Source organism: Polistes fuscatus, unplaced genomic scaffold, assembly GCF_010416935.1.
Source record: "Polistes fuscatus isolate 324 unplaced genomic scaffold, CU_Pfus_HIC Scaffold1, whole genome shotgun sequence".
In the NCBI taxonomy this organism is placed as follows: domain Eukaryota; kingdom Metazoa; phylum Arthropoda; class Insecta; order Hymenoptera; family Vespidae; genus Polistes; species Polistes fuscatus.
The window spans coordinates 14826722-14851543 of record NW_025112997.1 but is presented as its reverse complement, the minus strand read 5'-3'; the positions used below and the strand labels follow the sequence as shown (position 1 = coordinate 14851543).

Sequence of the window (24822 nt, the reverse complement as noted above, 5' to 3'; positions counted from 1 at the left end):
TCTCTAATGTTGTTATTAATTTGTTTTAACTCTTTAGGTATGTATTTAAATTTATGTATAAATAATCTTATATTAGATCGTTTGTATTTAGTCTTAGGTAAATCGTCATACGAATTCAATTGTTTCAATATTTTTGAATTATTATTATTAATATTTAAATGCAAGAATTTCTTGACATCATCATCATTATTGTTATTATTATTATAACAGGATTTGAATAACGTCACTATAAACAATATTTTATTTAATAACTAATAATAATTTCAATAGCGCCAAAAAAAAAAATATTTTAATAATTCAAAATAGATACTTCAAAGTATTTTCTATACTAATTATTTTTTATTATAAAAATTATTCAGTGCTCTTTTTTTCTAATTTTATTTTCAATAGCTAATAGGATGGGTTGAAAAGTTTCAAGCCTCGGCAAAACAAAATTTTTATTTCCAAAATAAAAAATGTTTGACTGAAAGAAAAATTGTTTCTATGTTAGGCTCAAAACTTTTCAACCAATTCATTTTTAATTTTATATTTTTTATTTATATATATATATATAAGTTTTATTTTTAAATTTAATTTATTTTTATATTTCTTTTTACATTGATTATTTATTTACAGGTTATATAATTTCAATTTACGAGAAATACGTTATTAGATTTCCAAATAATATAAAATGCAAAGAAAGAGATTATAATTTGCCCGTGTGAATGAGCGTGAGATCTTATAAGAATACTCTTCGAAGAGATCAGTACAAAATAGGTTTCGATCTATCGATAGTACATACGAAATCTTACATTAAATTATTCCCTAGGTGGAATAAGCGAATCTTCAACATGGAGATTAATGAATCTATGTAAATATACTTCTGTGTTATGTTACCCGATTTTATTTTTATATATACAAATATAAATGTTTTATAAACCTAATTGATTAATACATTGTCCAATGATTTTTTATCCTTGCCTAACCATTGAATTAATAGAAGAAAACATTCAACTTTCAACAATTTATTAAACGTATAATAATTGACATATTATTATAACAACACTGCAAATTAAAAGTTAATAACAAATATTCATAAATGTTTTATAAACATAATTGACTGTAATATCATCTAAAGATTTTTTTAACAAAATAATAGAATTAAAAAAGGATTCGTAGAATTAGAATTTAGAGGAAGAAAATATTCAACGTTCAACAATTTATTAAACATATAACAATTGACATAAATATGGTGCAAATTAAAAGTTAACAGTAACAACGTTTGGAGAAGGATCGTTTGAAACTAATAAGTCTATCCATTTTTTTTTTTTCACCATCCATCTTCTTCGTATTCATGATGATGATCATCATCGTGCGATTCTACCGGTATATAAATTTTCTTAACGTGCGTATGATGATGCTTATGGATAAAATGTGGCACGTGTATTACAAAGTGTGTGCTGAAAATTATATTTACATTTATGAACACTTGGAAGATTTATTTATATTCTTTAACGATATTTAAATCATTTACTGCTCGTGTCCACCACCACCTGGACGAGGCATCGATGTTACCAATGCCATTGTGAACATCATTAGAAATAGGATCTGAAAAATAATCATAATATATAATAATGAAAAATATGTTAAAAGAAAATTTGAAGAACAAAATTTAATTAAATAAAAATTGAAATAAAAAACTATATAACAGTTGTCGTAATGTTTACGATCTCGAAAGATAAAATATTTTATTTATTCAAGAATCTCGAAAATAAATATATCGAAACGTAAAATTTGATATACAATGAGTAATTTTTGTATATTTTTCTTTATTTTGCATTGATTAGTTGTTTATTTGTTCGGCAAAAAGTTAGAATACAAAAGAGATAATATTTTTTAAATTTTATGATCTTAAAAGATCAACGTATAAAAAACTCCTAATTCGACAAAAAATGTTTTCTTTTTTGTTTCATTTTTTTAATTGTACATTAATTAATTATTTATGGATTAGAAAAATATTGGAATAAAAGGAAGATAATGTTAACAAAATGTTTAATCTAGAAAGTTCGACAATTTCAAAAAAATTCGATTATTTGCTATTGTTGTTCTTTTTATTTAAATTTGATTCGATAGTATATGCAATGTAAGATATTTTATGACCATGAAAATGATCGAATGATAGAAACAGTAAAATAAATAAATTAAAAATAAAAGGAAGAGAAAATAAATAAATAAATATGATGAAATAATAAGATTCATCAAGACACCCACGGATCTTTGTAGTTTCAACATTTTTCTTCTCCGGAACGTCTACTCGAGTCCGACGACTTCAAGTAAATAACTAAAAGTCACTTACCTTGCAAGCCTTATAAACGGAAACAATCAGTGAACGGAATATGAACGTACAAATGTTTTACTTCCTTAGCATTGCCCCACCTTCTGTACTCTGCTCTCACTTGCGATTACACGTGAGCCCCTGGGCCCGCATTGTCGTAGGTACTACAAATTTTATCAAAGAATCGTTGCTAATCAAAATTGGTTTAAAAATTATTTTAACTAATTGAATATTCGCAATTTTTTTTTTCTTTAGATTTCCTTACTATTTGATCTTTTTCGATTTATCTGATTATTTAATATTTTTTTATTTTACAAATAGGACCAAGATTTATTTATTTTTACTTATTTTTTGTTATTATAATTTGAATCCACTTATTTAATAGCATTCAATTTATTTTTCAATTTAATTTTCTCATTGTAAAAATATAATTATTGTTTATTTACTTTCTTTTATTTTTTAATGAATGATTGTTGAACTCAATTATTATTCATGTTTGTTGAAATTAGTTTAAATACATACGCGTATTTGTTTAGATGATCATTTGCAAAATTTATTTCTTATATCTTCAATGCTTTATCCACGTTCTAATTAAAAAAAAAACAATACATAAACGTATGCGTCAAATAATTAAAATCCACAATTCCAATCAGTATTATCTCTGAAAAATCGGATATGACAATAAATTTTTTTATGGCCAGTCAAGGATTTTTTGTAGGTCATAATTTAATTGTTAAATTTTATGGGAACACGAAATAACAAAGTAACATAAGAATGAGGAAATTAAATTATTCTCATGGTAAATGTCACATTATTATCACACCCACAGTAGTAACATACAATATGAGAAGAGGAACTTTCACAAAGAGTTATATGCACATATATATACACTCATATACATAATTTACTTCGTATTTCATGAGCAGAGAAAATGGTCCTTCGAGAAGTTTCGGCTCCTCATCCCGTATCGGCCACTTTCTCGAGCTCCAATTACGCGTAATTCAACGATACGCATTGTCGTAATGTTATTTTCTGTATAATATATTATATTGTGTATAAATTAATATAAAAATAATGATTTTAAGTAATTCATCATTCACCTTTCGTCGCAGCTCGTTAAGAAAATATTTTCCACATTACTTCATTAATTTTAACCTCTAATTTGTAAGTTTGTGATTAGACAAATGCAGGGAAATCTAATTTTAAATCATTAATATTAATTTAATAATTAGTGATTTTGATTAATCAACAATCGATTTTAAATGATCTAAATCGAGATTTAAATTGGAATGGTAAGAGATTATGTTAATAAGTTATTAAATGAAATTTCATGAAATATCCTATGAGGTGAAAGTTACGTTTTCCATTTGCGATTATTTCTGATTGTAATTATTTATTATTCGGCATCGTGTATTCTCTCTTGTATGGTCTGATAAATAATTAATAAATGTTTACATATATATAATTAGACGCGTGTTAATCCGTACACATTTTACCTAATATCTGCTTTAAACTTTCTGTATCTAATTGACATCTAAAACCAAAAGATGAAGATAAAAGAAATAAAACTTTTAACAGACTCAATGACACTTCCCGATAATTGGAAAGTTAAATCTACGTGTTTATTGCAATAATATTAGTTTCTTTGAATTAACTTCTGCAAATATATGAGAAATGCATAAATATTTATAAGTATTAATGACCCATTCGATGGTCGTAAAAATTAAATTCACTTTTGGAATTTTTTTTTTTTAATTTTAGTATCAAAAGACTTTCTTGATATTTTTAATTGTTATATAAAAAAATAAATTTTCTTAATACTTAAATTTAACACATTTAAATAACAAATATTTTTAAGACCCTTGATAATAATTATAATAATGTTTTGTTTAGATAATTAATTTGACAAATATGCATCTATTGCTATTCACATATTTATTAATAACAAGAAAAATACTAAAAATAAAAATGTTCATCTTATATTAGATAATTAACATTAAACTATAAAATTTAATATAATATCTATGAATTATGAGAAATTAATTTTACACTATGGTCCAAAAGTTTTAAATGGGCCATAAATTTCTAAATAATAATATAATAAAAATTAATTACTACGTTACGAATTTCTTTATGTTAATTTTGTCAATAGTAATTAATTGTTAAAATCATTTTTAAACAATTTTATTTTGCCCTGTACTATAGTATTTACATCACAAAAGACTTTCCATCGATCTACTCTGATTACGTTGAAGGGTAATCATTCTTCGTCGTAATTAATTAAAATCAAATAAACTTTAAATTATATCTTTTAGTTTCGAAAAGAAAAGTTATTACTTGTCGTTCTTAGAGACTACAAATTTGTACGCATTAGATTAACAAGATTAATCTTTCAACGTTCGATTAAATGCACAAATGCTTCTCCTTTTGGAGGGAGCATCGAACGCTTTGGAATCGCTTAAAATAAAAGAGAGAATACGAACATGGTGAAGCAAAGTGAAATCGTATGTCCATCTCACGATCGACTCTTTCACTTTCCGCTTACTTTCCATTTCGAATGAATTCTTTATAATATCTAATAAGAATTATATCCATCTACGTACCATTAGGTGAATCAATCAGAAAATACTTTTATTGAAAAAGCTTAGAATTACGTTGGCTATTAGTAATTTATTTTAAGTGACTAAGTATGTGTTGGTAATTAAATGGATTTTAATTTTTCTCTTTTTCTCCATAAATGTGTGTGTGCGTGTGTATCCGTCTTTCTTTTTATGTTTAATCATTTAGATAACTACTTCCTAGATTTATCGTCGTTACTTTTTTATTTTCCAATTAATCTGACGATGATAGTATTAAATCAGAGAAAGTTCAATTCAATCAGTAGTGTAAAAGAGATGTGTTTCAATTAATTAGCAAAACAAAATCGATAATCGAGAAATTTCAATGCCTGCATGGACAATGATCAAAAGATGTTTGAAAAGACAATAGTCGAGGGATTCCAATGCAAGCATATATCAATTTAATTATTAATCTAATAAAAATTTGTATTAAATTTCTTTCTAGTTAAATAATTTAGGACCTATCTTACATCGATCAAAAACTATGTATTATTTTCTTTTCTTTTTTTTGTTACATCTTTTCATCATTTTTTATATCTATTTTATTATTAAATATGAATTTATTCTTAAGGATTTAGAAATTTGGAAAAATGAAACAAAGTAATTTTTACAAACGTATAAAAAATGTTTATTACAGTCAACAATATTTGTAATTATTTACAGAAAAGTTTCTTACAGGTGCAGTAAAGTAAATAACATAACATTCTTGCTGGCAAAGCACGTAGATTACAAATCGATAAAACGTGCATTCGCAGTCTCACAACACAGTCTGTGATTATCGAAAAACAATTCGTGTTAATAATATAAACTACTGACATTATAATGAAATACATTTGAAGTTAGAGGTAAGGGAATGGGATATTTACAAGATGAAATTAGAATTATTACAATAGTAAATACATGAACCAACACTTCATAAAAAACTTCAAAATAGTTTTCTGTGCGCGGTTATTTGCCAAATCTTGATCGATGTCACGATCTTTCATCGGAACTCTTTGCAAATAATCTACCAAGATGAAAAATCCGATACGTCAAAACGAAGATCTTTGAAGGATCGATCGGTCAATTAATTGGTCAATCATGGTGAAAGTTTCTTTAAAGGAGGCCAAAAGTTGGTCGATGTTAAGAAGAAACAATATTTGAGTTCATCACCATGAAGATAAAAAAAAAGAAGAATAACAATTTTTATGCCTATTATTTTCTTTTGTGATAACCCGAGAAACCACCGTGTCCACCTCCACCTCCTCCTCCGCCACTATACGATGAATGTCCACCGGATGAGTAAGAGTCGAAACCACCTCCTGAACTAAAACTACTTCCTCCGTGTCCGCTGAAAAGAAAAATTAAAAAGAATTATTATAATTGTCTCTTAATCATCAATATAAGATCTACAGTTAAATTTGAAGATCAAAAATTACCTGCTTCCAAAATCGGAGGAGATACTGTTTCCGTAACTACTTGAACCAATAGAATGATCATCTCCTCCTAAATCATGTCCACCTCCACCACCATAACCACCGCCATGGCTACTGAAGCTAGCACCACCTCCAAAACTGTGTCCTCCGTGATCAAAACCACCACCACCGCTGTAGCCACCACCACCTCCACCATAACCACCACCACCACCACCACCACTGTGACTGCTTTCTATGATATCTCCATGGCCACCTAGAAATTAGATTATTCATGATAAGAATTAAAACCATTGTTAAATACTATCAATGATTACAAAAATACGAGTTAGTGTATAACGCAAATCATTAACGATCTCGAACGCATAATAATAACAATTTCTTATCGAACACCGAGAGGGAGAGTGATCAAAAGGTAACGATCAAAGCATCTGGTAATCGTTTGAAATAGGGTTACGGTCGCGGTAATTGGAGAAAGTTCGTGGAACTGGTTTCGACCACGTCATCCTCGAAAATTGACGTGAAAGGAAGTAAAAAGAGACTTGTCCAGTTGGACTCGTTTCAAAATCAGTCCTTGATCTTGCATTTATTACAATTGTTATTTGACCATATTCAATTCTAATAAATATGTTTTCTTTTTCTTTTTAATATATCTGATCGATTATCTTACCTCCGAAACCACCGTGACCACCAAAGTCTCCACCAAGGTCATGGCCACCACCGCCACCACCCCCGAGTGTGACGAATCCTCCGCTCAAACTAACCGTATGTCCACCTCCATGTCCACCCCCATAACCACCACCTATATCTCCTCCATGTCCACCCCCATAACCACCACCTATATCTCCTCCATGACCACCTCCGAATCCTCCTCCACCTCCTCCATGTCCACCTCCATAACCACCACCTATATCTCCCCCATGACCACCTCCGAATCCGCCTCCTCCTCCTCCTCCTCCTCCTCCTCCTCCATGACCACCACCCCCAAATCCTCCTGAAGAATGGTGAACTATTACGTGACCTCCTCCAAATCCACCTCCGTGGCCTCCTCCAAATCCACCACCGTGACCTCCCCCAAATCCACCTCCATGGCCGCCACCAAAGCCTCCTCCCAACCCTCCTCCATGACCTCCACCACCAATATCACCGATCCCTGGACTTGTTATTTCTACATGATGATCACCCCCACCGCCCTCATCATGTCCGCCATGTTCCTCATATTTGATAACCTTTTTCTCATGATGCTGAATCAACTCGGGCACGTGAATTCTTATATGAACGCTACGAATTAAAATAAAATTATTGTACTTATTTCCATGTTTCTTAATTGATTGATACTTTTTTTCAGAAAACTACTTACTGTTCTTTGCCAAAGGTGGCTAAAGCTATCGCCAAACAATTGAGTAGAAGAAATGATCTTATCTGTAAGAAAGAAAAAAAATATACACATAAGCCAACTATTCAGAATCACTAATTAAATTAATTTGTCAATCTTTAATTAATTGTTCACTAATCGATATAATAATCTAGTAACATTGTTATTAATGAAATCACGTTGAAAAACTAGTTCCCATAAGATATTCCATAAGACTAAAGTCAAGCAACGATGGTTAGTACATATACGGGGTGACCGTTCGGTAAAAACTATCTACTGTTGACTCCAAAAAGGCGATAAAAGACGTAACCTCTTTAGAAATATAGGCTATGTGTGAGAAGGTTTTTGAACCCGTGAAAAGGAAAGTAGTAAAAAAACAACAACAATCTTTGGTATACTGCTAAGATCGTTAACACGAGTTTACTTGTAATCGTTCAATTGCATAAAGAAAAAAAAAATTGACAAAGATTTGCAAAGATTTGAAAACAAATAAGTGCCAAAATATAATTCATTTGAATAAATGACCAAAAAAATTCAACTACAGGATCATTTGAATCTTAAAGATCTTGAGTTTCTTTCGTGTAAATATTAATATAAATCTGGAATCGGATGAATATCCTTACGATGATTCTGATCTCCATGATGGTTGAGGAGAGATAAATATAATACACTCTCTTCCTGATAGTCGTAGTAACTTTTTCCTGATCAGCTCTGTTCGACGTACCGATAGACACTGTCATATATAGCCAGTAACAGTGCCGGCTATATAGATTGACCCGGAGGAAGCACCGGAAGAACAAGATAGTCAACTGGTGGGGGATGCGATACGATGAGCGTTGATCCCACCGTAAGCCCAAACAAGCAATACCGGTACCAGTAGGAAGAGAAGGAGGAAGCGTGTGAGGAAGTTGAATGTGTTTGTGCAGATTCTCACAAGCAAGCAAGCAAGCAAGTAACTTAACTTTGATACATACATTAACATAACATATACTATTCTAACTTTGTCTTTGTAAAATGATGTACATATATTTATTGCATATATATTGAAAAGATTTTCTAAGAACCTGTGCGAATATGATTTTTGAAAATGATTAGAGAAATTTATGCCTCCGGCATTAAATACGTCATCCCGAATAGAACTTCCGTAAGTTCGAGTATTGGATAAGAGGTACTATTTTATTTTCTGTTAATTTTTTTTCTAAACAAATAATTTCTAAATAGATGTAGTAATATTTAATCATCTAACTTAACCTTTGAATATACAATGTATTTAGCATTTGGCATTGGTTAATGCTTGAGATAAAATACGTGTATTAATGTTCATATTACTTTTTCTTTTTAATTTAATTATTATACAATAATTAAAATATCATTCTTTCAGTTTCACGTATACAATTTTTTTTAATATTTTAAAAATAGTATATATATACGTTAAAAAAAAATGATTTTTTGAATAAAACAATTTTATAAATAAAACAATTGTATACGTTAAATGAACGAAGGATATATAAATGTAAATCATTAGAAATGTGTTGGTAGCAACATTCTCGTTGAATATTCATAAAGAAACGATTTCTACTTTCAGCCCATCGATAATAAAGATCAACGGCGAGTGGCTCGAAATCGAGAAGTAAGAGCAGGACATTGGCACGAAGCCATCGCATATCGTGCGAAAAGGAAAGATGAGACGACGAGCTAGCGTAAATCCGAATGCACATACATCTCTCGGATCTAAATCTAATATTTTCTAATACATAGAGAGAGAGAGAGAGAGATACATAAACGCATCGGATAACACTACAAGTAAAATAAACTGATCTCATTAAAAGAGAAAGAAAATGATCGACAGGTAAGATCATATTCGAGATTCGTCCTCGAAATCTACTATTTCGTTAAAAGTATGTTCGTCTAATATGTTCGTTAAAATACCAGTTTGAAATGATTCTATACTTTCTTTATATAAAAAAAAAAATGAAAGAAAAGAAGAAGAGATTACTATTGTCTGTCGGCAATTCACATTCGCATCGTGAAATTTTATTACAGGATAATAAAGGTCTCGAGCGAAGAAATTTCGTTCGTTACGATCGTTGCTATTCTTTGCTGTTAAAAGAAAAAAAAAAAACAGAACCGACGAAGAATAAATCAAAAATAAACGAAAAGAAAAAATAGATTTATTAAAAAATTAAATAAAAACAGATCTCGTTTACATTATAGATGTAATTAGAAATTAAGATAATTTTCGAACGACATGGTAAATTAATTTTAATAACGATTAATTATCTTGTAATAAACTTCCCGCGATAAACTTAACGCCGCGAATTATTTATATAACAGTTTAACTTGGCAAATGTCATTGTACAATTTCTCTCTTTTCATACTCAACACTTTTTCTTTTACATATGTATATTATCTATATATATATATAAATATTCACACATATGTACCTATATGCTTATAAGAAATCAGATACCTCGATGAAATTGTTAAGTCGGGAATTTGAAGTGGAAATTCCTTTTACCGGCATTTAACTTTTCCTCGTTCCGGAATGCGCGTGAAAGAACGCAACGGTGATTTGTCTTCCATCTCCTATTTGATACTTTTGATCGCGATAATGATCGACATAGGTTGGTTGGATGAAAAGAGTGATGATAAGGGGTGAGGAGGAGGCAAAAGAGGGAGAGAACGAAAGGAAGGGATAACTGTTGTAAATCACCAGATCTATCTACTTTATAGATCTCCTTATGATCGTTCACGACGTTTCTCTCTGCGGCCGACAACGAAATAGAAAGTAACGCGTGCGAGTATGAGATGTACATAAAAGAAAGAAAATAAGAGAAAGAGAGAGAGAGAGAGAGAGAAAGAGAGAAAGATAAAGTAAACTTAAACAAAGTATGATACAAGAAAGAAAGAGATAAGTTTCTCAAGTTTTTTCAATCCTTTCACTCTTTCCCTTTTCACGTTTCAGACATGTCTGATAAATTCCAGTAAGCGCACCTTTATGGTTGTTCCTTTTCCGATCAAGACCAACTGGCCTTGACAATGTTGCCATTGGCACGATATATAGGTTATATCACTTGTTCTTACAAGTGAGATCTAAACACGCCTTAGTTTCCATTATCGGTAATGTTTTAAAACTATTTTCTTTAACTAATGTAAGTGAAACTAATATATAATATATATAAAATATCGATTTCGTATGATCATATTTGTTTTTTTTTTTCGCATGTGTATTCCTTTTTTTTTCTCTCTAAATTTATTACTCATCAGTTTTTCTAGGTATTGGGTTTCTTTTTTTAGTTTTCTTTTTAATCTTATTTTTTTTTTAAATATTTTTATCTTACATAAATACGATTGTACGCGAATCGTACTCGTGTGATTCCATTCTTGTTTTTTCTTCTTCTGTTTCTTTTTATTTTTGTTTCTCTAAATTTATTGCTTATGGGTTTTATTCTTCATTAAGATTTCTTTTCAAAAAAAAAAATGTGTGTGTTATTTTTTATTTCTTATTTAGATGTAATATTATGTGAATAATACTTATCAATTTCGAATGATTTTTCATTTTGTTTTATTTTTCTTGAAACTTTTTCTTTATTGTTATTCGTGTTTTCTTTTCTTTTATTTTTTTTTTAAATTTTGATTGATCTCAATTTTGATTGAATAATATGTTGATAATAATATATAATATATATAATAATAATAATTGATAATAGAAATCGATTTCGAGCGATTTTTCAATTTCTTTTCTTTTGTATTGGGGAATTTTTCTCGAATTTTTGAATTATTCTTAATATTTATTGTTTAATTACATGCACAAATTTTTGTTCCTTTGTTTAAATATTATAATATGTGGTAATACTTACAATAAGTGTAATTAAGCAATAACTGGACTGACTAGTAGCAAGAAACTTTACTCTAAATGGTAGCTTTAGATTAATAAAGCCAAAAGTGAATTCAACTCGTTTGATATAACGTTTTAGTGTTGTAATATGGTTAATGTAATGAAACTCATGCGCGTATATATATAGATACTTACATGTAATTACGACTGATTACTTACGTAAAATATTTCAAAAACTCTTTCACATTTCTTTCAAAATTTCATATAAAAATGTTATATCTTCAAATATATAATTATAGTTTGCAAAGTGTGATAAAACATTAATTATCATTCTTTATAAAGGATTTAAAAAAAAAAAAAATTTCTTAAATCTTTCAAAATTTCTAACTTAAACTTTCTTTTTCATTAATGATAATGTCGATTATTTCAAGGTTACGGTCTATCGCGAAGAGTTTAATTATTCGTGAAACTATTCTTACAATTAGTATACGCACCTATACAGATACGTATATACATATATAAAACCATCAGGTGTGCAAAAAGAATAAAAAAAGTAATTATTGAAAGTGGTTCAAAAATTCTTAGATAATTTCGAAAATTAATTACTCTGTCTTTAAAGTCTTCGTAGATTTATTATTTAACTTTAAATTGAACAAGCTTGTCTTACTATTTCACAATCTTAAAAGTAAATTTACTTTAAATATTTAAGGAAAAAAAAAGTAATGTATTTCTTAGATTACTTGGAAATTTTTAGACCAATCCAATGTATTTTTTCTTATTAAATTTACTAACCTCCTATCGTGTTGATAAAACTGGAAAGAAACGTTCACCAGAAATATCTAAAAAAAAGAAAGTAATTGATTTTTCAGATCACTTAGGAACTTTTGAATCTGCCCTGTACATCCTTTCACATAATTTTCCCATTAAATATACTTACTTAAAAGACTGTCGTCATTTTCTTTCTCTGTCTCTTTTTCTCTTTCCCTTTTTCTCTTTTCTTCATGATCGTCCGATTAAAACAGTGAAGGAATAATGGACTAAACGATGTTCGATATAGAGTTGGTTGCACATCTTGTTGCAAGCAAGCGAGCAGACTTTCTCAACTTTCAAGAGCACAACCGATCTTATGTCTTCCAGTGAAAGTAAACGAAGGGGAAAGATGGCATGTAGAATGCCGTGACCTTGCTATCTCGTTCAACAATTGTCGTATTTCAAAAATCAATGAGCCGTTACTACAACTAAGTACGTTTTTCTAATTTACGAGATATTGTGTTTTAGGATCATTCAGGATCGTTTAGGATCATGTTTTTTTTTACATTATAGTACACAATTTCTTGATTTTTATTAACATTTTTATTTAAATCACTAATTTTTATAAGATTACATGTTTTTATATCATCTATTGTATTACAACTTTATGTTGAAAATTATTTATTTTTTTACATTAATATTATTAATAAATTTATATTCAAGTTTAGGCAATGTTATTTTTATTCATAAAATTGAATAACTTTAAAGTTAATTAAAAATCTTTTATTATATGTTTAACTCTCTTATTATCAGTAGATAACTTTTATAAATTATTATATTATTTCATAGATAATAATTATTTAAAGAAAAAAAAATAAATAGAATAAGAACATAAATAAGTTAAATTATTTATTTTTTTTATGACCAGTTTTATTATAATAAATTACAAATTATTCTCATAGAATATAAATTATATCCAAGATATCCTTTTCGTTCTAACAATACGTAAAGAATAGAAAAAAAAGAGAAAGAAAGAGAGACAAGTGCATATACATATACATCTATATAAATATATATATTTACCAATAAAAATAAATATAAATAGGAAACATTATAAAATATACTACTCTACATAAATAAACAAGTCACTTTATCACATTAGTATTTCGTTTGTTAAATTCATTATGCATGAATTATAGGAGGCAGAACAGATTGTCCAAGGTTTATCCCAACTGGGAAACTCTGGAAGGGTGAAGTTTGAATGGGCATCGTACGAAAATCGTGTTGAGGTTCCATATGGTCCTCTTTAACTGCATAACTTCTTTTAGCTTCTGCATATTCGGGGAACCAATTAGGACCAATAGTAGGATAACCAGATCCTATCAATGCAGCTGGCGTTGGTAAAGGATTAATCAATTGTTGTTGATGTTGTTGTAATTGTTGTTGTTGTTGTTGTTGTTGTAAGAGAACAGATTGATCTATTGGGCTCATAACCGGTGATTGAGGAATAGAATCAACCCCCAACAAACTAGGCCAATTTTTCGTGAACGCTTGAACTTTTCTGTTGTAATCATCCATCGAAACGCTATCGCGAAAAATAATACCCTCTTTGCTACCACCAATCGTAGCTGATGGAATACCTGCCGGAAGTATTATAGCACCTTCCGCTTTATTATCCTGATAACTTGTATCTTTGTAAAACGTTGGATTCTTATTAGCAGTAGTGTCCTTGTTCATTTCGAAAATATCATTCGTAGTCTGAGTCACTTCGTTATTATTAATAGCTCGAGGTATGTAATTTTTAACCCCTTCGTTCTTTCTATCTTGAAGATCTATATTCTTTACATCAGAAAAGTAAGAGTCACTGAAAATGTTTTCTTGCATGTAACCGGTCGGTGGAGTACTGTAATCCGAAGCCGTTGGTGAATAACTTGTAGAAGCTTGATTAGGTTCGGTAAACTTGTTTGCATATTCTATCATTTCTGTATATCTATAAAATAAACAATATTTTTGTTATATCAAAGATATTGAATATTTATAATATTTGGATTAAATATTTTGATATGGTATTTACTTATCATTGTCGAATGAAAATGTGCCTCTGATACTGTCATAAGGAACGTATCCTTTTCCAAAAGAGATCGCATGACTGACATCTTTGCTGTGTGGTATGTGTACATGATTAACTTCTTCGTAACCCTGATCAAAGTCATCACCACCGTGGGGAAAAGGTGGACTCCTGTGATAAACGGGTCTAGATCCGTAAAAATGTGGAGCAGGATGATCGTGATGATGCATGTTGTAAAACTCGTTACTCCTGTAGGACGTTTTCTTAAAACCTGGTGATTTCGGACGCCATGGTATCATCGGACTACGTCGTACTTGTCGAGGAAAGACCACTACCAATTTTTTCCTAACAATACAAAATCTTTCACTAATCGATATATTTAATATATCGTTATTAATTAATTTCTATTTAGGAACACACTCAAACACACACACACACATATACGCGCGCGCGCACGCGCCCTCGAAAATACTCACGCATAACCAAGAAGAGGTTCATAAACTGCCAGCATCAGAACGCACAACACCTGCGAACGTTAATCGCTTGTTAACGACTACCTTCATTTTCTCTGACCTATTAATCTAGAATCCGTTTTGCGAACGTTTAAGAAATTACCTTTCTACGTATATACTATATACATACATATATATATGTATGTACATATATCAAGATTAAAGAAATATAATCGATGATAAAAAGTTTTGAAAAACTAAACCATATAATTTAATATAGAAAAAAAAAGAAATGAAACATTCCGATGAAAAATATTCAAAGGTAAAAAGAACTTGGCTAGGAAAATTGATTAATGTTCAAAATCCAATGAGTTAAGAAGTATAGTAAAAATAACTTACCACCAGCTGCATTGTCAAGGCGAAAAATATAATGAAAGAGTTCTTTCTTGATTGTTATTAAGAACGTAGATCTTAATCTAGTAGATTAGTCGGTTATTTTCTGTTTTCTCGATGTTCGCTTGGCAAGAGTTAGGTGCAATCTACGCCACGGTTGATCCAGATACATTGCGAGAGCTTACGCTCGGCTTCTTCTCTTTTATACAAGATTAAAAGAAGATCAGCAAAGGTGGTGTCCACTCCTACCACTTACTATTGGTGGTCACTTTAGATAGCCTTAGCTAGATCATCGACGACGTGGAAAATCTACGTTGCATCCAATAGGCTGGTCCATAGAGAAATGGGTGGGTATGACCTACTACCAACCTTGATATCCTAAGAGATACATATACTATGTATATACATTTAATTCGAACAAATAAAACAAATACGCTATACTCGCTTCTCTCCTCATGAGGGGGAAATCGACACTTTCTTCGTTGGTTTTTCTTTAAACGATCACCACTCTACCCTACCTTCTTGCTGGATCCCGTTCGTTCAATCGTCAGAACCAGAAACGTAGACACGATCAGGCAAACCCTGAGAACATTCTGATCGATACTTTCCAAAATACGAGAAACAAAACCGTACAAGCTGATTTCTACGTTACATCTACCTCGCCTTATTCATTTCTTAACTCTAATTTACATACACACAACGACGTAATATATATTTTATATAAATACGAATTTCATTGTTAATAAGAAAATGAAATTAATGGATTAGAAAATTGTTAGACTAAAAAATGATAGAAATTATATGCTACCTATTTCAAGTAAAGAATAAAACAGTAATTTGCTATTGCTGTTTTATTTGTAGTAAAATATTTTCAGTGTGAAATATCAACGAGAAAGCTCAAAATTCAATGAGAATATTTCTAAAATTTAAATTTACACGTTATATATATAAATGTAAAAAAAAGAAAGTATTTTTACATACACAGATACATACATACATATAAAGATATTTTCATTGGTTTCGTAAGACGATAATCGTGACTTCCTAAACTTTGTCGTTATAAACGTCAGAAAGTTTTTGAAATAAGTTAATTTAATAGGCTACTACTTTCACTATCTCTCCAATCGTATACAACCGTATAGCATTTCTTGAAAATAAGATTTTTTTCAACTGTAATTATAACTCCGATCGAATGTATTGACGATTAAGCAAATGAAAGAAGTTAAAAAAATAATTTTATTTTACAGGCTTCCACTTTACGTCGTGGAAATCTCAGCGAAAAGATATTTTATCAACAAAAGAAAGAGAAAAGAAAATACAGAACAAGATTCTGACAGCTTTCAACAAAAGTATCAACGAACTTGTATCAAGATAAATTGAAAACTAAAAGAAGTAGTGAAAATTGATTTTGCAATATATGGCGTGAAATTGAAAGAATAAAAAGCGATTAAAAAGAGTTTCTAGGAAGAAAGTATTTAGACGTGTTATCACCATGATCTTCTTTTGAAATATGCTACCAAACTTTTCTAATAATTTTACACACACGTGCTCATAAAGAAATACCTATGCAAATATATAAATAATACATTTAAATATAATAATAATAATAATAGTAATAATAAAAATATAAAACATATACACAAATGTATGTATATAATATATCTGTATAAGCATCTATAATTATAATATATATATATATATAATAATACAGTCATTAGAGCTTTTGGACAATAATGGCTATTTAAAGAAAAAAAAACCGCGTGGAACCCACACGCAACTGAAGTGAAATTCTTTAAATTTGTTATGTTGGTAACTTTATTGAATTATTATTAGAGAGAGAGAGAGAGAGAGAGAAAGAAATTAGTATATTTTTTTTATATTTTTATTATATGTAATTTTTAAAATAAGAGAAATCTGTATAATTGGTTCTATCTCACTCTCTCTCCTTCTTCCATCCCCTCTATACGTCTATATATGCTCCCTCTTTTTTACAATTATTGTCGGTTCATACAATTTTGTTGTTATCGTCGCCTAAGAAGTTTCGCTTTAATGAATAAAATTACTAATACAGAAATATAAATGACACATTTTTAAATAATAATTATAACAAAAACAGATAACGTACACACACTTACATGGACAAGTTGACAAATTTTTAATCGAACCTAGAAACAATTTTTTTTCGATCGGACAAATTCGCTTCTATTTTTCAATATAGTCACTAAATTGTTCAACCTATCCTTTTATAAAAATATATCTCTATATAATAAAACTTTCTATAATATATACAAATAAATATAATTACAGTAATTACATAAACAAAAAATACCTTCGGGACACAATAAAGACAATACAATACAATACAATACAATACAATACAATAAAATAAAATACATGAAAATAAAATCACAAAATAATAATAATAAAATAATAATAATAATAATAGTGAGAGAAAGAAATAGGTGTGGACCAATCGTTACTCGTTTCTAGTTCGCGTCCGTTCGAATGAAATTCCTTTGATAGAGAGTTCACTGTCACGGTCTTACGATCATTTAAGAAAAAGAGAATAAACCGTATCGCGTATTGCTCGTTTTCATTTTCGCTCGACTGCAACTACCATCGTTCTAAGCATAGATCTTATATTTCTCTGTATATACATACAAATACACACACACTCGTACAATTTCCTCTCTCTCTCTCTCTCTCTCTCTCTCTCTCTTTCTACCTGTGTGTATAAATTTAACGAGACACGCTAGAAGATCGGTTTCCCTTTCTCCCAGTACAAAATCCGGATACATAGATACAATAGGAGATATCGATTCTCGACTACTGGAGTTCGATTTCTGCTCATCGCCTACTTTTCTCATTCCTTCTCTCCCCGCCCCCAACCCTTCCTTCATTTTTTACTCTATTTCAATTTTTTTTTCTTCAAACTATCGAGGTCGATGGAAGACTGACAGATACGTTTTGTTCGATCTATTTTAATGTGCAACATGATTTTACATTGTTTTATCTAAATTTTATTCAACTAGTTATTATCATTTAATCGAGTGATTCAATAATTTAACATAATTTACGTGTACGTGTAACGCAGTAGATGGACACTTTTAGCACATTTTTAAATGTACTTCTCATTTGTTTTTCTTTTCTTCCTTTTATACTTTTTTTTTAGTATTGTCGTTTTAATTATATGTTTAGATAAAAAATTAGGACATTCCGTACGTACGTGGGTTGGTTGAAAAATTTTAAGCCTAACAATTTTCTTTCGGTCAGACTTACTTTTAATATAAAATAAAATTGATTTTTTTTATTGAGTATCCAAACTTTTCAACCCACTCTCGTGTGTAATGGAAACAGAAAAAACTATAAAAAAAAAAATTAATTATCTATATTATTCAATCTCTTTGTCTGTTTTTTACATATTATTAAGAGAATATATAATTTATTTATTATAAGAAGAAAAATAATTATAATAGTTGAATATTACCTGTAGTAAATGTAGGAACACTTTTGTTGTTTACCAATCCGTTAAATGTTTATTGAATTATAGAGTAATAGAAAGGAATGTGTTCTTACAATTAATCTTACATTATTATCGCACTTGTAGTGTCCTTTGATAATAGCAAACTTTATTCTTAAATGCCAATATAATCGGACAGTGCGCTTTGTTGCACAACAATTTTGCGGTTGAATTAATTTAATTATAGTAATTAATGAAGCGGATAGTAATGATGCTCTGAAACGTAACATTATCCTTTTCTATTTACATCTCTTTAAAAAGGATGTTTTACAAGTGGTATTATCTTATCAGCGAAATACACTTTAAATATTTAAAAAGAAAAATTATGATTAAACATTTAAATGTTTATTACGTTATTCAATTTGTTAATATTTGTTGAAGTGAAATTTAATAATTGAAAGAGATTAACGGAAGGTTCTAGTGTAATGTGACACGCACGTTTGTCATGTGTGTGTATAACAAGGGCAACATCAAGATTTATAAACTCTGATTTTTTTAAAACTTTACACAGTTGTAGACCTCGTTTGCACTCTACGAGAAGTTGCCATACTCAACCGTTTCCAAGATATCAAAGGAAAAAATTTACCAAACATTTTTATGTATCAGCTTTTTTTCCTTCATTTTAATTATATTTCTGTATTTTTTATTTCCGTTTTTATGCAATATGTTTTTTTATTCACTTTATTCTTTCTTTCTAAAATTTCTTCATCTTGAATTAAACCATTTAAATTATTCTTTTTTTCCATCTTTTTAGAATATTTTATCATAATTTTATGAAGAATATTATGGAAAAAGAAATAAAAACATAAAAACTATTCATTATGCAAGTAATATAATTTATATATATATATATATGTTATTTAATTTATATTTATTATTTATAAATATTTTTTCATATAAAAGATACTTTTTATATGAAATTCATTATGAAATGGAAATCACAAAAAGAGTTGACTCGTTTTATTAACCAATAATTTGCAAAAGATATTCATAGAAGAAAAAGAATAGAAAAAATAAAACAATTAAATAAAAGAAAACGATCGAATGTTGCGCGTGTTATTTTGTGTATGTATAAGTACATAATGTGTACGTCCTTGAGTGAAACACATTATAACAAGGAACGGTTGCATTATCGTAGCATACAGTTCATCGACCAGCTACATCTTTCACTTTGGTCGGATCTCACATACGATTTTCATAAAAGGCGTGACTAGAAGGCATCTAATGTAAGAGCGAGAAATATCAATTAAATATGGATTTGCGGAACAATACGATCTGATAATAATAATTGTTTCGCTCGTTAATCAACGTTAACTTTCGAGTTGGAATAAAAAGTCATTGATTTATCTTCTATTTTATTTGTATTTTACACATTTAAATTGTATTCATTTTACGATCGCATTTTATTCCAATTTGACTTATAAGTAAAAGAAACATTAAAAACATCGTTTTTGATGAATGTTTTTATGTCTTCATTTAAATGATATAGTGATTATGAATTTTTTAATTATAATTCTATTTTTCGACAGAATTTGTTTCATTTATTTCAATGTTTATATGTGTACACAAATTGTCTACACTTTATTTTTAATAATAATTAGAAATATTACATATAATTAATTGTTAATATATTTATATAGTCTTTATAACTTTCCCTTTTTTTTACTAGTTTAAGAAGTCTGTTTCCTTTACAATCGCTTAATAACAAGTCTTACTTACAATCTATCTGTATTACTATACTATAATACTTCCTTGAACAATATGAAATAGATTTTTAATATATATAAACATTGTATACATTTTATTTATTTACCCATAAAAAAAAAGTATGTGCGTTTGAACACACTTAAATTTAAAAATATGGAATTGCAATTTTGAAATGATTTATTTTTTTATTTATTTTGTACTGATAGGAGAGAATGTGGATGTATTTATCAAAATTCCTTAAAAAGTCATATAACAACAATTCATATTTGTATATAAACAATAATTAAAATATAAACAATCTATTTACATAATATTTACTTCTTCGAAACTCCCCCAATTTCTACAATAATAATATAAATAAATAAATAAAAAGATATACAAATCTCATACATTACATCAACGAAAAATCTGAAATTCGTATAAGTAGCAATTAAAATAGCAATATTAAAAATAGAAAGAGGAGTGAAACTGCGAACGGATGTTCGCATCGGTATCACTAAGGCAGCTCGATCTTGATCTTGGCCGTTCACCTTGCTGTCTACCTTTCAAAAAAAAAGAGACAAGAGAAGCAAGTGGGGGTGGAAAGAGAAGGAGAAATAAGAGAAGGTTGTGAGAGAGAACGAAAAGGATGTAAGAATCATGAACGTTAGAATCGTGAGGTAAATACGTAAGGAAGAAGGAAAGAGGAAGGAAGTGGAGTAACTGAGTAAGAAAGATAGTAATAAACTCTCCTGCGGTACTTTGAAACGGCTCGGCGATTAGTCGCCTCCTTTCACGTGCACCACGGGTGCAAAAGACTCCCTTTCATTCTTATCCGACTTCTATCAACGTACGTGTATAAAAGCAGTCTCTTTCAGGATGCGATCGACAGATCAAAAGTGGATTTGCAGCTATCGTGTGCTCTTCGAAGGATTTTTATATCAATTTAAAAATCCTTTCTGAAATAATTTTTATTTTATATATACATATATATATATTTATTTTTTATTTATTATTTTTATTTCTATCTTTTTTGTTTATTCCTCCCTGCATTTCACAAATAGTTTCGTTCTTACAGAAAAATAGTTAACGACTAGAGATAAGATGACGTTGGGAGTCACGGTAAGTTGATAAGATTATATTTTTTGTTCATTCAGAATGAATAATATGCGAGTACAAAACTGGGAGGATACCTTTGAATGATAATTATAATTTTTATTATAATATTTTGTAATATTTGTTTATTAAGATTATTTTAGGTTGGATTTAAATATAAGTTGACAAAAATTGGATTACCAGCTACTTCTTTGAGGTTATAACTTACGATAATATTCGATATATTTGTTGTGTAAGATTTTTCTTTTATTGGGTCGAGTAGTAATAAGTAAATAAAATAGACAACGATGTCCTATTATTGATGTAAGTTTTACAATTTTTTTCATAACATTCAAACATAATAATTTCTGAAATAGAAAGATGGCCGACGTTGCCCTATCGTCAACGTAATTGAAACCTCTTGCGAGAAAATAACAGAATGTTATAAATATCCGTTACTTTTTGTTTTCATTTGTTCACAGTTGACTTTGTTACTCCTCGCATCGATATTGAGTTTAACCCAGGCCGGCGGACACGGAGGAGGCCAGTAAGTTATTTTTCTTAATACGATTATTCCATACGAAATAGACTATCATAAATTATCGGAAATTAGAGTGTCCAAATGAACGTTAGTTCAGAAAAAAATGTTAAAAAAAAATAACGATGACTCTTTCTATGCTTTTATTTATAGATTTTATATATAATAATAGCAATAATAATGATAATATATAACCAATAGTAGGGTAGATCGAGCGTGTCCTTTCTCACGATTTCGATCTTGTCTCATAGATCGTTCAGTACTCGGACTTTCGCCAGTTTTCTTCGCAAAGGTGTATGCCCATCTAAAGTTGCCCGTAAATCTTACGAGAGAAAACGTTTGAAGAAAATAAAATCATCGATTTTTCTTCTTTCTTTTTCTTTGTTTTTATTTTCTTTTTTATCGCATCCCACTAGTAGAAACGTTAAATTATTTTCTAATAGACTTTTCTGACAAGACATAATTGATTTAAACGATGTTTCAGTAAACATGTGGTGATCCACGTACCGTATAAAATCAAGCACATTTACCATACTCATACGATTACGAAACATGTACACCACGGAGGAGGAGGAGGTGACAAATACGAAGTTTTGGGCTACACTGTGGGTCATCCGATCGATTTGGGAGGTCACGGAGGTCACGGAGGTGGAGGAGGAGGTGGTGGACACGATTTCGGTGGAGGTGGTGGTGGACACGATTTCGGTGGTGGAGATTATGGAGGTGGCCATATCGAAGTTGGAGGAGGTGGATACGGCGGGGGAGGTGGATACGGAGGGGGAGGAGGCGGACACGGTGGATGGGAGGAAAGTGGAGGTGGATACGAACTTGGTGGTTATGGTGGTGGTGGTGGTGGTGACTGGGGTGGTCACTGATCGTAATCGTCATGAATTTAATTACAAATTCATGAATCATGACAGCCTTCGATGAAAGTGATTTATATTCCTTCCTTTTTCACGATTTTTCCGTCCATTTGTTCTTTTTTTACCTCTCACGTGTCCTAGTCTACCCATATTTACTTGATATATTTGTACTTGTCACATTATCGTTTGTCTATCAGTTTTACGTGTATATATAGTTTACTTGTTTTATACTTCGTCGTTATTATAATATTTAATTCTATCGTATTATTTGTTTTTCTTATTATGTTTTTCTATTTGCTTTATTTTTTATACACCATTTGTGATATATGTATTATATAACAAATAAATTATATACTTTTTTTATGTACAAAGTCCGATTAATTTAATAGGGTGGAAAACATGGAGGATCGTTAAAACGAAAGATAGAAAATTATGTTGGTAGAAAAAAATATAAGATCTTTTTTAAAAATAAATACTATACATGTGAATACAGCGAATACAGGATTCAGCTTATTCCTTGAGTTCTTGTCATACATATAGAAAAAATATTTTCTAAGTCTTACTGCCCTCATAATCAGCGTAAAGTTCTAAAAATAATACTATACTAGCTAAAATTAATTTTATGAATATTTCGTTCAAATTACTTTCTTTATCTTGTTTTCTTCGTGAGAATGATCTTGTTCAACGTCCTCCTCGGTGACAAAATATCGTCCTGCCTGAGTTTTAACAATATCCTTATTATCCTCCTCCTCCTCCTCTTCATTTGATTTTTCTTCCCTCTCCTCTTCCTCAGTCCCAAAATTATATTTGTTTAATTCTTTAGTATAAATAGCTCCGCTTTCCAATTGCGATCCTTTTCGATATCCTTCCTCGTAATTGTATGTTGGTTTTTCTTGACGGTTATCAGAAATTTCATGAACTTCCGGATGTTGCGAATACTGCGGCGGATACGAATAACCAATCAAACCATTCATGTAATCCTTCGATGACAAATGTTCGTCCTGAGATTCACGTTGTGGAAAGTAAGAATCAGAATGAACATAATTATAAAAATCTTGCTGATCCTGATAACCTTCCTTTGATTCTTCTTCCTGTTTAACTTCGTGATTCACGTCATAGTGACTTTGCCCGTTATCGTCATGGTGAAAGTATCTATTTGACCAGTATTTCCACTCGTGATGATCATCCTTATAATGTTCTTCATCGTGATACGATGGTTTTTTCTTTTTTGTTACTTCTTTTTTCTTTGGCACATATTTTTTACTTGGGACTAATTTATGTATGAATATCGTTTTGGTGTGTATATGGTGCTTTATGATCTCTGGCACATGTATCTTGAAGTGGATGCTGAACAGAAATTTAGGGCAAAGGAAAAAAATCTTTTTAAAGGATATATGAATTGTTAAAAATCTCTTACAAGACGAAATAAAATGTATGAAGTGATCATTTTGGAATTTAATTAAGTCCAGATAGTATCTATATTGACGTTTTAAAAAAATTAGTGGTTAATATTAAATATTAATATATGTAATTAAAATTACTTCAATTTTATTTTATAATATTAAAAGTATTATGTATTTATTGAACATTATATATAAAAATGTTAATGAGGAAATGCATAATTTTATTGAAATTGATAAAGTGATCGTTTTGAGGTTTAGTATAATAGAATCTAAATTATCTCTGAATAGAAATTGTGATTAAATTTAAATCTTAAATACAAATACATATTTATATTTATTCAATTATAAATCTCTCGGAGAAAGGATTATTTTCACTGCAATTTATAAAACTTGCGGTCTACTAGAAATTTTAAAGAAATGTACATTTCTTAATTAATCTTTTAAAAAAACCATTTCGATTAAAATATATTAAACAATCATTTTGAGATTTAATAAAG

General features: G+C 29.5%; 3 protein-coding genes across 3 annotated transcripts; 1 reads left to right on the top strand and 2 right to left on the bottom strand.

The window, feature by feature from the left end:
• Positions 1 to 6126: 6126 nt before the first annotated feature.
• Positions 6127 to 8436, bottom strand: LOC122516601 (glycine-rich protein DOT1-like). The gene is made up of 5 exons (XM_043634580.1): positions 8343 to 8436; positions 7705 to 7766; positions 7015 to 7625; positions 6351 to 6600; positions 6127 to 6187 (listed from the first exon to the last, which is right to left on the bottom strand). The coding sequence occupies exons 1-5, from the start codon at positions 8358 to 8360 to the stop codon at positions 6127 to 6129; spliced, it is 1002 nt and encodes a 333-aa protein (XP_043490515.1). The 5' UTR covers positions 8361 to 8436.
• A 5053-nt stretch (positions 8437 to 13489) lies between these two features.
• Positions 13490 to 15238, bottom strand: LOC122516537. Its single transcript, XM_043634463.1, has 4 exons — positions 15227 to 15238; positions 14852 to 14901; positions 14382 to 14720; positions 13490 to 14297 (listed from the first exon to the last, which is right to left on the bottom strand). Exons 1-4 carry the CDS (start codon positions 15236 to 15238, stop codon positions 13490 to 13492), a joined length of 1209 nt encoding a protein of 402 aa, XP_043490398.1.
• A 6292-nt stretch (positions 15239 to 21530) lies between these two features.
• Positions 21531 to 22934, top strand: LOC122516469 (glycine-rich RNA-binding protein 1-like). Its single transcript, XM_043634337.1, has 3 exons — positions 21531 to 21548; positions 22004 to 22068; positions 22544 to 22934. The coding sequence occupies exons 1-3, from the start codon at positions 21531 to 21533 to the stop codon at positions 22932 to 22934; spliced, it is 474 nt and encodes a 157-aa protein (XP_043490272.1).
• Positions 22935 to 24822: the final 1888 nt, after the last annotated feature.

Excerpts from the sequence above, each read along its gene's own strand:
- LOC122516469 (XM_043634337.1), top strand. Across the intron at positions 22,069-22,543 it reads GGCGGACACGGAGGAGGCCA|TAAACATGTGGTGATCCACG; the intron begins GTAAGTTATTTT and ends ACGATGTTTCAG.
- LOC122516601 (XM_043634580.1), bottom strand. Across the intron at positions 7,626-7,704 it reads GCCACCTTTGGCAAAGAACA|CGTTCATATAAGAATTCACG; the intron begins GTAAGTAGTTTT and ends TTTAATTCGTAG. Across the intron at positions 6,188-6,350 it reads TCCTCCGATTTTGGAAGCAG|TGGCGGAGGAGGAGGTGGAG; the intron begins GTAATTTTTGAT and ends TTCATCGTATAG.
- LOC122516537 (XM_043634463.1), bottom strand. Across the intron at positions 14,721-14,851 it reads GAACCTCTTCTTGGTTATGC|GAAAAAATTGGTAGTGGTCT; the intron begins GTGAGTATTTTC and ends TTGTATTGTTAG. Across the intron at positions 14,298-14,381 it reads TTTTCATTCGACAATGATAA|ATATACAGAAATGATAGAAT; the intron begins GTAAATACCATA and ends TTTATTTTATAG.